General features: G+C 34.9%; 1 protein-coding gene across 1 annotated transcript in view; it reads left to right on the top strand.

Moving 5' to 3' along the window:
- Positions 1–14,489, top strand: part of LOC150101745 (syntaxin-1A-like) — a 374,196-nt gene that overhangs the window by 42,063 nt on the left and 317,644 nt on the right. The window contains exon 2 of the mRNA XM_090401045.1: positions 7,879–7,956. Within this exon, the coding sequence (XP_090257171.1) occupies positions 7,879–7,956 (78 nt within the window). The remainder of the gene's footprint in view (positions 1–7,878; positions 7,957–14,489) is intronic.

Consider the following 14,489-nt stretch of genomic DNA (forward strand, 5'->3'; position numbering starts at 1 on the left):
GTGGATTTATTTAAAGTATAACACCATCTTCATATAAAACAAAGAACTGAAATTAATATCTCATATTTTGATATGAGATTTAATGGCACTTTCCTTTATTATTCAGTTCATATGTTAGCCAAGTGGATAGCATTTCCACTTGTCCACCAAAAGATTGTGGGTTTTCAAATCTCGCTGTAGATATTGATGTCAGTGAGTCATCTTAGGTGACAGATTAAGTTCATCACTTCACAAGACCACTATCCTACTTACTGGAGGGCCTATAATGGATTGATATTTGATCTTTAGAGTAGGGTGTCCATATTGTGCATCTCTTAGCTCACCCATGGTATACTAATGCACAATAGCTTGTAGATATAAACAATAGGTTTATAGGTGGGATTTGCATAAAACCAAAAATTATGTCTTGCCATTACTTTATCCAGAAATGCGACATTGTTTGAACTTTGGCAAACTAGCAATATTTGTTCAGATGACACTGTTAAAACAGGAATTCAGTCTTAAAAAATTCTTCTCTAAAAAGTGGACATTCTGGGATCATTAAGATTGTCTTCTATAATATCAAAAATATTTATAATGATGGTTACATATAGTATATGTTAAATTCTTATGAAAGGCCAATTTCTGTTTTGTTCTACAGTGTTGTGTTTCGTCTATGAAAAAGTTACTTTGTTCCACTAACTCTTTGGGGGTACTTTCTTACGTACTTAATCCTCTTCACTCCACCTGAGAGCATAAGTCTTCCACCACCATTTTCCACCAGACTCTGCTTTTATTTGGTTCCAGTTTTTATTAATATTTGTTATTTCTTTCAGTATTGTTCTTTTCCGTGTTTCTCTTGGCCTTCCTCATCTTCTTTTACCCTATGGGTAAAAGAAGATGAGGAAGTTCCAATCTAGAGCCTGTTTTACTATTATTTTATCTTCTTTTTTCAACACATGCCCCAACCATCTCCATTTCCTTTCGCGTATCTGTTGCAACATGGGTTTCTGGTTTGTTCTCTGCCATAGTTCTTCGTTTGATATTTGTTTTGGCCAATATATTCTGAGTATCATTCTTAAACACTTGTTTAGGAAGACTTGGACATTGTCAACTATCTTTTTGTTTAACATCCACGTTTCTGATCCATACATTAGTATTGCCTTTACATTTGAGTTAAATATTCTTATTTTAGTTTTTATAGACAAATTCTTGTTTTTCCAGATATTAAAGTCTCCAATTATAAGTTGCATATCTTTTTTATTTGTCATTTCTATACTTCTCTGTAGCATGTTATAAAAATTATCCTTTTCTTACTGGATTGCATCATTTGTTCGAGCATATATAGCAGTTATTGCTATATATGCTCGACTTTAAATCTAGCGTTTAGTATTCTTTCGGATATTGGATTCCACTCATTAGTGCACCATGAGCTTTCTTTGTCATCATTAGGACAATACCTTTGTGCGGTCATTCGTATTTTGGTTCCCAGAGTAGATTAAGTAGTGACCAGAGTTTAATTTGATTTTTCCAGTTCCTATCCATCTTGCTTCGCTTAATTCCATTATTTCTAATTTGTATTTTTTCTAGAACTCTCAAGACTTGGTATGTCTTCCCAGTTTTGAACATGGTTCTAACATTTCAACATCCCAATCTAAGCTTGTCTTTTGGTAAGGTGTCTGTCAATTTCTTCCACACCTCTGCTTCCCCAGAAGGGCTTTCACAGAGGTGCCTTATGTTTGTGGCAGTTCGTGTTCTATTTTCTTCATCCGGTATCACATTTTGGAAGGTTTCAGTTTGCATAGCAAAAATTTTTTTCTGAGACTGGGTTGCTAGACCTGCGCTCAATCCTCCCCATTTATCCAGGCTTGGGACCGGTATGCCAAGTTTTCAGTAAACATGGCTGGGTTTGGTGGGGGGGGGGGGTACTTTCTATTTGGCCATAAATAGGATCCTATCATAGAAAATATCTGAATAGTTTGTGATCACCTGAAGGAGCAAAATAGCAAATCAGATTAGTAAACATTTTTACCATCTCTAGTAGACTAACTACAGAATCCTCCAGTAAAAAGTGAATTTAAAGAATTAGAAGTAATCACTTAAATAACTCATTTTGAAATAATGGCACAATCTTTTAAAAATGACAATGCCATTTTTAAAAGCATTTTGATAATGCATCAGCATGCGCTCACACACAGGAAACTGTCATTGCCAGGTATCATAAGCTTAACATTTTCATTGTATGCATGCTGTTGATTATGTCCAAAATACTCTATTGGTACTACTTGTATTTTTCATCTTGCAAAACAGGCAAGCCAGCTAGAATGAATGCATTAACAGACTGTCCTCATGGCTTCATCGCTTCATCCAGAATTCAAAACAGCAACCGCTGTACTAGTTTCTTGATAATGTCTTATGAAAAAATAAAATAAAAATAAAGCCTAGCAGCTTTCAGAGGTGAACTGTAGTCTCAAATATACAAATATTTTTAGAGTTAAAAAATGGGCTTTGAAACAAATTAAACTAGATCCACTGGCAAATCTAAAGAAAGCATTAATCAAATCAGTCAGGGAAATTTCACCAATTAATGGTGAAAGTTAATGAGTCCTGGAAAAGAAATCATATCAAAATTACCTAGTAAGTCAGTCAGCAAATGACCTCAGAAAGTGCAGAAAAAAAAATAGGCTAAACTTTCTACCAGAGTAGTTAACAAAATCATGAAAGCCTGATGAGAATACAGAAGATGAGAAGTTGGCAGGAAAGTTCTGGAAACTATTGCAAAAGCTTATTAAATTAAGCCGTTGCAAAAGCTTAGAAATAGAGAAAAGAGTACTGTAAAAGGAATCAGATGATAAAGGTGGCATAAAAACTAAAGATATTCTAATTATCTGAATTAATTCGAGAGATTGTTAAATGAAAAATGTAAGAAAGCAATGCAGTGTGTAAAAGTAGACAGACTGTTAAATGAAACAAAAAAGAATGACAGAACAATGGTGGAAAATATTTGTGAAGAATACATAAAGGAGTACAGAGGTAGAAAAAGTATCTGAAATTATATGAGGAAAAGGTACTAGAGTTGTTGCATGACTGAATAAGAATTTGGCAATAGGGACTGATACGATATCACAGATGCTAAAAAAAGTGTTCAGCTGAAATGGCCAACTTTGATCAGGCTGTATAATTTGAGTCTCAAAATAGGAAAGATTCCACAGCAGTGGAAAGAATGTATGATAATCTCATTGCATAAAAATGGTGCAAAGAGTGATATATCCAACACTCCAACCTATCAGTATCTCTGGAGTGGTGGTGGTGGTGAAGATTTTGGAAAAGTTGGTTAGGGCTCACATACAGAAATGGGTTGACAGATAATCTATACTTGGTGATGAACCACATCGATTTACTATGGGGAAGTCATATTTGAGCAACTTGCTCATATTTTATAATAATGGCACTGTTGAGTTAGACAAGGGGAAATGGATACGCCGATACCTTTAGACTTTATTATTATTATTATTATTATAGTGACACCTCCAAGGAGTCCAAAGACTCATCAAGGGAGATCACCCATTCTACATCTCTCTGTCTCCACCACTCAATCCACTAACTACAGCAAACCTTATCATCTATACCAACACCATCTACTGCCCACCACTAGTATTTTCATAGACAATCTGAAACATCCATGCCCATGTTTGGATTCGAACTTGCAGCCTTTTGGCTGGAGAGCAGATATGCTAACCACTTGGCCAACCAGGCCAATTTTGCTAATGCTTTTGACAGAATACAGCATGGAAAGACTTGCATAAATTGGAGAATATAGGATCGGATTATAAAATATTAATGTACATTAGAGGGCGGCTTACTGATATATCAAAAAGTAATATATGGAGGTGTATTAGTCTGCAAGTTTTAAGGTACCCAGTGGTGTACTTCAAGAATTGATCCTTGGTCTGTCGCTATTTATTCTTTACATTAAAGACATTAGGAAGGATTTGACAGGAGATAGTTATTTGCAGATGATGATGATGCAAAGATAGGCAGAGCAATCAAGAATGCCACTGATATGCAGTACTTACAGAATGATGTGAATAGCCTGGAAATGTGGACATGTAAAATTTACTGTCTGTTCATTGCTAGTAAATGTAAAATCATGCACTTTGGTGTTATTAGATATCCAATGTTGTATTATATTGATGGAATTATACTATAAGAAACTGATCAGACTAGGGATCAGACTGTTCGGCCACAGATGAGAGAATCCTCAACACTTCTGTGCATGGCAGAAGAATGTGAATCCATTATAATAAATAGGGTAAGCAATCCATTTCATGGGATGAGTGTTTATTATTACATGTAGGAAAATTAGCTTTTCTTTTATGAACATTCTAGTTTTTAAAGTGGTAACTATTTTGCTTGTATAACAGTTGGAAAATTTTATGTATAAAGCACGTGATTTCATGTTTTGGTGATGAATTCTTACATCCCTTATTCTTTTCTCCTCTTCAACATGAATTGACTCTTCTTGGCACTCTGCCAGCTATGGTTCTCTCAACTGTGGGCAGACTATAGGAAGTTGAAGCAGAGATTGTGAATACAACTCAAAGGATTATAATGCTGAAACAAACCTTGACATGTAGAGATAAGGAAGTCATTTTGCCTCTTTACAAGGCCTTGATAAGACCTCACTTGCAGTATTGTGCAGAGTTCTGGTGTCTTGGTTTCCGTGGCGATTCTGATACAGTGGGGGGAAAGAGAGCAAAGGAGAGTGTTAAAAATGATTGTGGAATACAGATTGAGAACTTGTGGACTACACATGCTAGAAAATAGGAGAAAGAAATGTGATATGATTGAGACAAACTTCTTAAAGGATCATACAGGATTTCAATAAATGGAATTTTTCATTTTCTGGAGGGTTAGGAAAGAACGAGAGCATCCTTGGAAGTTGATAATGAATGTCGTTAAAAAGAGAGAGCTAGATTTTTCTCTCAGAGCAATACATGACTGGAATGGATTGCCATTGGATATGATGAGTACAGGTGGGTGTGAATGAATTCAAGAACAGATATGATAGCTAGTGGTGTAGTGTTCTGGGTATAATAATGTGGAAAGGCAGCTGAAGTAGATATTTGATCTCAAATGTTCAAATATGGAGGTATGAAAGTTTTACAATGGGTGCTGTGCATTATTCAGAAGGCCTGATCAGGCAATCAAATTTCACATGATTTGCATATAGTTATTGCAGTGCTCATCTATATTAAAAAAAAAAAAAAAAAAGAAAGAAAACCTGAATGTGAGAAGTATAGATTACAAAGAAATTTCTCTGAGTGTTCTGGGTAAGATTTATGCAAGCATACTTGAGAAGAGACTAAGAAAAAGTGTGACAGGAAAATTTTGTTATAATTCTAGCATTTCTTCCCAGAAGTGTTCTCAATATTAGATTTTTACTTTATGACAAAGTCACAATATTGTGAATATGACAAAATCTGTATTTAAGTTTTGTTGATCTGAGATAGGCATATAATAAAGCATATCTAAATTAGAGATATTAAAACTCAGTCCTTTACATTATGCGGATATTATTCTCCTAAATAAATTCAATACAAATCTTCAAGTCTCCTTAATTAACTTTTTAATAGTACTTATTCAATAAACTGAATAAGTGCTGTAATAAATTTGATCTGAAAATCAGCAATAAAAAGACAAACTGAAAAGAGGCAGGACTGTGGAAGATGTCAATTGCATTCTTATTGGAGAAAGAATGTAAAAGACAAAATATTTCAGTTATTTATGCACACACAGTTTTTAGAAAAGATGTCAAATTTTTAAGTAGATAACAGAATAAGCAAAACTTGTTTGCTGAGGAACAGTTTGAATAAACTTATTATAGAATACAAGAAAATAATAAAATCTGAGAGTTGAGTTAATTTCTCTCCTATTCCACATAATGAAAGATTAGATCATAGATATGAAACTGCTTAGAAAAATTAGAGGAATAAACAGATGGCATATTGAAAAACCCATGTAAAGAGTTTCTCATTATGATGAGTCAGGATGAAAATTGAACTTTCTCCAATTTAACTGTTTGGAGATCTGACATGTAACTAACAGATTAATTTGTTAGAAAACTGCCTATAAGACACAGTAATGATGTAAATTTAATCATGTTGTACTATCATGGTATCCTGTACACCCATTGGGGGTGCATATTTGATGATCAAGAGAAAAATATTGCATGTTGCCAATAAAAGCAAAAGAAAAATCAGTGTAATACAAGGTTATCTGTAAATCCTATTTGCAGTTTATTGAGTGGGTAGTATTGTGCTCTCCTATCTTAAGACTGGATTTGAATACTACTTCCTACTGTGGCTTTTTTTTTTTTTTTTCCCTGAGGATGCTTTCAGATAGCAAATTTTAGTTTGTCCATATGGTTTTTAAGGCATGGATTGGCTTAGAAAAGTTCCATGTTTTTTATAACAGTTTTGAGAATGAATAACTATATGCCCACCCAATGTACTAATATGTGCTATGAGTTCTCATAGAAACCAATAGCGTCAATTGCTGTCAGTTTTGAAACCCCTTATGTGAATAAATAAAAATAAAATTTTCCATAAGCTTGTGACAAAAAACTAGATATAAGAGTGGTATTATTTGACTGTTTTGCATCAGTTTTGTTTTTAAAAAGTATACCTATAGCAACTAGTTTTGCATTATCTACAGTTAAATATATAATAGAGAGTTTATTTTTCACTTGGTTAGACTATAAGTTTAGTTTAATCCTTTATCCAAGTGTGAGCAAACAAAGTTTGCACCTGAAAGTATCTTCAGGACTGGGGTAAGGTAGTGCAACAACAGGCAACTCGTTGCAAAGGTGGAGAAAGGTTGTTGCACTACCTTACCCCCAGTCCTGAAGATACTTTCAGGTGCAAACTTTGTTTGCTCACACTTGGATAAAGGATTAAACTAAACTTATTATAGTCTAACCAAGTGAAAAATAAACTCTCAACATCTTTCTCTGAATCCGGAGTAATTTAATAAGGTTGCACACCCTTTGGCAACTCCTATAGATTAGGATGACCTCTCATTACTTCTGTCTTTGTATCTCCACTACTGGGCCTGGCTCCCACTGACGACACCTCAGTAAAGGTCGAAACCGGTATGTGTAGTGGCCCTTGCCTTAATACATAGCATTACACATATCCGCAAGGAGATGTGCTTTGCATTATGGGAGATACTGAGATAGGAGTGATGAGAGCTTTCTCCACCTTTGCAACGAGTTGCCTGGTGTTGCACTACCTTACCCCAATCCTGAAGATACTTTCAGGCGCAAACTTTGTTTGCTCACACTTGGATAAAGGATTAAACTAAACTTATTATAAATATATAATAATGATTTGAAACCTAAAAATTGTGTTAAATCATATTAGTATATGTTGTTAATAGAAGCAATATTTAGCATTGTATTTGTTTACAAATTCCTTCGTAGTGCATTTGTTGAGGATATTATGACATTTATCATTATCATACAAGTAAATCTTCTACAAGGAATTTTTATCTGAAGGTGTGTTAACCATACACACCTTTGAAGTGAGAGTTTTTCATCTTGCAAAAACAATCAACTCAGACAAAGAAAACACAGTTAAGAAATGTAACCAATTGGCCTTGTTGCTTTAGCTTTAGTTATGACCTATGTATAAGTGTGTACAGTGATTCATCAGGTCAATTTTATTTTGTCAGTGTATGTTTATTTGAAACAAACTAGTGATTAATAAATTGAAATGACACCACCACCAACAGTACTTTTCTAAAAGAATTTTGTTTAGCTTGTTATGATTCATTGAAAGGAATTTCTGTAATTGAAAATATGGTGATTTTTATTTTTTTGTGTATGGGTAAATTTAGGCTCAAGGTGACGACGATGTTGCAGTCAATGTTGATGATACTCATGGGAGTGGCTTTATGGAGGAATTTTTTCAGGAGGTAACTTATTAAAAATTCTTTCCTTTGTTTAAAAAACTTTATAATATGCATTAAGGAAAATAGTAATTTTTTGAAAAGTAGAAATATTGTTGAAATACTAAGACAAAACTGAATATGCACTAAGAGTATTTACTCAGAAATGCAGTAATATTTTTTCTGTATTTTTCTGATAGAACAATGAATTTTGGATTATATAGGATATTAACTGCTTGCCTATAAATTGTATTGCATTTATTGTATCAGCCCTCCATTGCAATTCCTTTGCTTATCTTAAATTTAGCATTATTTATTATTATTACATGACACCTCCAGGGAGTCCAAAGACTCATCGAGGGGAGGGCACCTACTCTACAACTTTCCGTCTCTACTACTCAGTTCACCACCAACAACAAACAACAACTATGATCACTATCTACTGCCCACCACTTAGTATTTTTACAGACAATCACATACATCCATGCCCATGGCAGAATTCAAACCTGCAGCCTTTTGGCTGAAGAATGGAAAATCAGCAATTTAGCACTATTATTTAGCTGAATTTCAGACCAGCACCTTCAGAGCACAAACAACTTTTGCTCTTAATCAAAAATGCATAGATATTAACAGTCATATAGTAATGGGAATAATTTAACATTGTAATGTACATAAGAAAAAAGCTCATTTTTGTTCTCATGGTAGTGTGTTTAATACTGCTAAAAACTTTAGGTGCAGATTTACCAATCTTAGCATTGGCTACATTTTAAGGTGTTCCTCTTTCTATTACAGCATTCTGTTTAATGCCTTAAATTCATTGTCTTTGCACTCACTATACCATCACATTTCCTGTTTAGCATGAAAAAAAACAAAACAAACTTCATTTCTGTTTTTTTGCTCACATTTCCAGAAATGGTTTCATTCCAGATCTCTTTCACTATGTCAGTCACCTCATCAGCACCAATTTAGTAAGGTCTTTTCATCTTATCATTTTGCTTGTTTCACTGTTACCTATTAAATTCTTTAAATCCCTGGGTATTTTTGAGAGATTTATATTCCTCCCATTTTGCTTGTTAAAAATTCAGTTGACCCAACCTTTGCAGTGTATCTCTTAAACTCCAGCACTAACTTTTCTGGAAGTATATTTTCCCCATCTCTGCATTCAGAGATGGAAGACAGCATACACTTAGCAGTATTAAACATTACAGGTAAATAAGGATTGTATCTGTTTAAGATACCAATCCTTATTTACCCATAATCTATTTCCCAATAATCATAATCATAACCCAAGTCTATTTAAATCTCTTGCATTCAGATGGCATTCAGTTGTTTGAAGACTGTAACTTAATATAAGCAACCAAATATTTTCCCTCAAACTATTCAGTGTTGAAAACACTGAATATTGGATTGGAGTAGAGCTCTCATAGTACCCATATATAAAAAGGGAAATAAACTGAATGTGAGAATTACAGAGGTATTTTCTTACTGAGTGTTCCTGGTAAGATTTATGCAAGTATTCTTGAGAAACGGTTCAGCAGAATTCTGGAAGAAAAGCTTGGTGAAGAACAAGCTGGATTCAGGCCAAATAGTGGCTGTCAGGATCAGATCTTAACTTTAACAGAGATAGTTGAGAAATCATGGGAATATAACAAAGATCTGGAAAAGGCATATGACAAGGCGCCACGAGAGAAGCTATTCAATATGCTATCATATTCAATACGCTATCATTAAAAGAGATGCCATGTGATAATCGGGCATTATATCAAGCAATACTTAGTCTTTATTTGAGTTGTAAGTCAGCAGTTAGAATTGAAGGAAGTACAGGAAGATGGTTTAATGTTAAACCTGGTGTGAGACAAGGATGTACATTATTCCCTCTGTTATCCATTATCTATTTGGATCACATTATGAAGGAAAGTGGTATTAAACATGATATCAAAATTGGCAATGTTAATGTCAGCTCTTTGCTTTATGCAGACGGTGTTATACTTCTAAATAAATGCGCTACAAGTCTGCAAGATTCCCTGACTAAATTGAATAACTGTTGTAATAGATATGGTATGAAGGCCAGCAATAAAAAGACAAAGACAATGAAAATAGGCAGAATCGTTGAAAATGTCAACTGCGTTGTGAACGGAGAACCTGTGAAACAAGTAAAACATTTCAGCTACTTAGGCATGATTTTTAGTGAAGATGGTAAATTAAATATGGAAATAGACAACAGAATCAACAAAGCTGGTATGGTATGAAGTGAATTGAATAAATTCATATGGAGTAAGAGAGAAATTAGTCGGAACACTAAATTAGCTGTATACAAGACTGTGTTCAAACCAGTTTTAACATATGGATCTGAGAGCTTGGTCAGAAGTAAAACACTTGACCAAAGACTAGAGACCGCAGATATGAGAGACATGAACAGATGTCATCAATGGCAATATCATATTAAAAATGAGGATATTAGGAAAGAACTTGACATTGTCAGCATCCAGGAATGCATTAGCAGAGCTAATCTCAGGTGGTATGGTCACTTAAACAGAATAGGCAAGGAAAGATTAGCAAAACAAGTGTTATGTCAGGTTGGCAGGAAAACAACCCAGAGGAAGACCAAGATATAGGTGGATTGATACGGTACAAAGTGCCTTAGATGATAGAAATATAAGATCTGATAATGTTGGAGTCTTGACAAGTAACAGACTGATTTGATTTGATGTGATACTATATCCTGTACACTCCTTGAGGGTACATGGCAGGAATTTGATGATGGTGAACTATTCAGTGTTTTATATATAATATATAACTGGTCATATAGATCATTAGGCCATATATAAAAATGGATTCTAGGAAAATTCGGCATAAACATTTTTACCATAAGACATTTTGCATTAATTTTTGTAAATAATCAATGGATGATAAAGGGTATTATAAAATCATTAAAATGGCAAATCTTTATTAAGGTGAATGTCAGTGATACATAACATACTGAAATCATTTAAAAATTATGCAAATTAAAAGAGATGCCACGTAAATAATTAACTTTTTGCTGTGGATCATCAATTCAACAAATCCATCAGCGACATCGTTCATTGGAAGAAATACTAATGCTGTGAAGCATTTAATTTTCATGTTGAATTCGCCATCTGTTTGATAGCGTAACTTCAAGCCAATGGCAACAATTTTATATAAAGATTTTGTGCCATATGAAATAAACAACCTGTTATAGTTATTGATGTAAATGTGTTAGAAAAAAGCATTCGATAGTTGCTTTTTCGAAGTCAGCCATTAATGTTTTGGGATCTAATGATAAACATAAGCCCTTTAAGGCACTGAATAATCTGCTGCTGTAAGTTAATTCTGATTTGCCAGGAAGCAAAGCAAAAAGACTTGAAATGCTAATACTTTCTATTACTATATGTAGCCTGATAATATATATTTGGGCTGCATTTAGAAGTACTGTCGCATGCCCAATCCTTATTATTTTCAAGGTCATCTAATCCAGCTTGTGTAACAAACACTAAAATTCCCTCTTCATCGTCTTCACCATTATCGTGTAATGTAATAAAAATTGCTCACCATTTTCTAGATTTATACTCATCTGGAATTATATATTCACTTCTTTTAATTGGGATAGAGGTGCTTGGCCTTTCTTTTGCCTCCATCTAATATTACGACATAAATTTGCTAAAGATGACATCAGAGATGAAGTGTTGTTATCTAAATTTGATGAAATATCGGCATTTAAAGACTGAGCAGAGATTTCTACTAGTAGCTGATGATTTTAAGTTTGCCATTGCTTGATGAAGTTTGGATTTTCAGGATTGAGACGGGTGACAATGCTCACCGAATGTTTTACATAATGGAGTTAGCACATAGAAATATTTATCAAAAGAAGCAGACTGTCAGTTAGAAAGCTTAATTTAAAATAAATTACCTTCCTCTAACTAGTTAGTTGATAAAGTTACCAAATTGTTAGTTTAAATTTTTACCGGCAAAAACGTCTTATGGCGATGATTACAGCGAATTTTCCGGCCATGATAAAAATGACCTAAGATTTCATACACAAGATGTTGAAGGGCCTATGAGCACATTAGTGCAGTGACTAGGGTGCAGGTGAGGATTCAGATGCTTGTTTACTTTTTTTGAAGAGTTCAGGTTGTTAATTGTTTTGATTTCTTGCAGTAGGCTCTTCCAGAGGATGGAGGTAGATAGAATAAAAGTAGGTTCAGTGTGTTTTTTCAGTTACACAGTAAAGGGATACGTGACAGATGCTGCTCTTGTATTAACAAGTGCAACAGAAAGTGGAGGAATGATAGTTGCCATTTCAGCCGAGCAATGATCATTAATGTACCTGTAGAAGATACAGAGCCAAAACATTGCACCTATGAGACAGAGGTTGAAGTGAATCTCTAAGAGTGGGTCTGCCAGTTCTAGTTTGAAGGACACTGGTTTACGCACTCCAAGGTAGTAGTGGTCTATAGTCTTAAATGTTACTAGGTATCTGTATCCTGTGCTCCCGTTTCCATAAATTAAGGAACAAAGAGAAAAATCATAACTCAAAAAAATTTTTATGCAGTTTGGAGAAAAGCAGTATGATATGAGATGTGAAAGAAACATCCATATAAATTGTATATGGAATGTTGTTATCCTCACAGAAATGCAGTACTCAAAATGATGTTTCATGAACAGTAATATGCTTAGATATTCTTTATTGCTGCTTTCCTTTGTAATGTGACTCATGTAAATGAATAGCAGTAGAGATACTGTGCATCTTTATCTTACACCTTATTTTACATCCTGCTCTTTATAATCGTGTCCAGGAGCTCAATTGGTAATAACAACCAGTGTGCCTGCAAAACTCTCCCAAGTTCAAGGTTTTGTAGAGAGAGAGAGTTGAGAGTAGTAACACATCTGCCTAGAGTATCCCAGACATGCTCATTAGGATTAAGATTGGGAGACCTGGCTGGCCATTCCATATGTACAATAGTCTCTTTTTGAAGATATTTTTCACAAGCCTTACTCAATGGGGATTAGCATTATCATATCCCGTATCACACCCATATACAGACAGTCATAGAGGTTCATGATGTTATCTCAGTCACTGTATTCATAGTATTGTAACTCATAGTAAAGAGGGATTGTAACATGTTCCTGGTTCTCTCTAGATCAGAGCATGTATAGTATCACTTTACAGGGTAAATTGGGACTCATCTTTAAACAATACCAACCTCCATTGGTTTGGGTCCAGTTGATGTGTCTGGCCCATTTCAAATGTTCTCTCCTGTGACATGGGGATTGTGGCACACTGACTACTAGATACAGACCACCTTTGTTAGTCCTTCACAGTGGAAGCAGATACCAATGTTCCTTTAGCCAAAGCAAGGTCAGATCATAGCTGATATGCCGTAGCACTTCTGTTTTGGCAAGCAGATAATCATGGATATCGATCACCTATTGCTGTTGTAGCTCATGGCCTTCCTTCTCTGTATCTTCAAGATGCTTTTTGTGACTGTTGGAATTAGTTCCACAGTCTATGAACTGTGAAATGACTCACCTGCAGCCATCTGGCTATCTCTGCCTGACTTTGGCTGTCTCTAGTCTTACAATGGCTGGTACCTGAATTATTAATTAAATGATGTCTTGTTCTCACTTCAGAAACAAATGAAAAACCACTCAAATGGTCACTTTTATGATGTGGCTTTTTTACATGTACCACTAACAGCGCCACTCATTTGTATACAATAACCAGACTCAGCGTCACTTTTTTGTGTAATATACTTGACTTTCATATGTTTTTTTTCCCTTTATCCTCTTCTTCCGAGTTTTTTTTTGTTAATTTAAGGAAATCAGTATATATATGGGAATTTATTAATTGAATAATTAACGATTACGCTATTCGGCAGTAAGGAATGATGACGGATTCAGCAGCAGTCGCAAGTGGCATATCGCCAAGTTCTCCGCCATTTAAGAACTCAATTATTAGCAATATCATAAGGGACTTTGTGGCATGCAGTACTTGCGGCATGTATGCGTCTCAGGAATTAGATATGTGGCTTGTGAAAGAGAGCGGAGAGCGTATGTGCACAAAATGCAGGCAGTTGGAGGAAATAAGTGCATTAGAAATATCGATATCCGACTTTGTTGCTCCAGGAACGGGGAATGAATGTAGGAAGACAAGTAGTGTGATAGGAGAGAATGAAAAAAAAGATATATATGAATGAGAAAATAATAGTTGATAGTGTGGAAGGTGTGAGTGACTGTGAAAGTTTAGGAGATGGTTTTGTTTGGGAAAGTGAATTTAGATTAAGAGTGACTGACCTGCAGAGGGAGATAGATGAGTTGAAAGTGGAGGTTTAATGTCTTGTGAGTGAGAGCAGAAGTATGAAAGATAAGATTAGGAGAATGGAAGAGATAAATGCAAGGAGAATCAGAGTCGGAGAGAGAGAATTTAGGGAATATGAGTGAGAGGTATGGGGATGCTAGAAGAGGAGAGAATGGAAACAGTAGAAGAGAGGGAATGAGAGAGAGGTATGGGAATGCTAGCAGACGAGAGGATGGAAACAGTA

This window comes from Typopeltis vanoorti, chromosome 11 (assembly GCF_054136105.1).
Source record: "Typopeltis vanoorti isolate ZY-2024b chromosome 11, IOZ_Tvanoo_1.0, whole genome shotgun sequence".
NCBI lineage: Eukaryota > Metazoa > Arthropoda > Arachnida > Uropygi > Thelyphonidae > Typopeltis > Typopeltis vanoorti.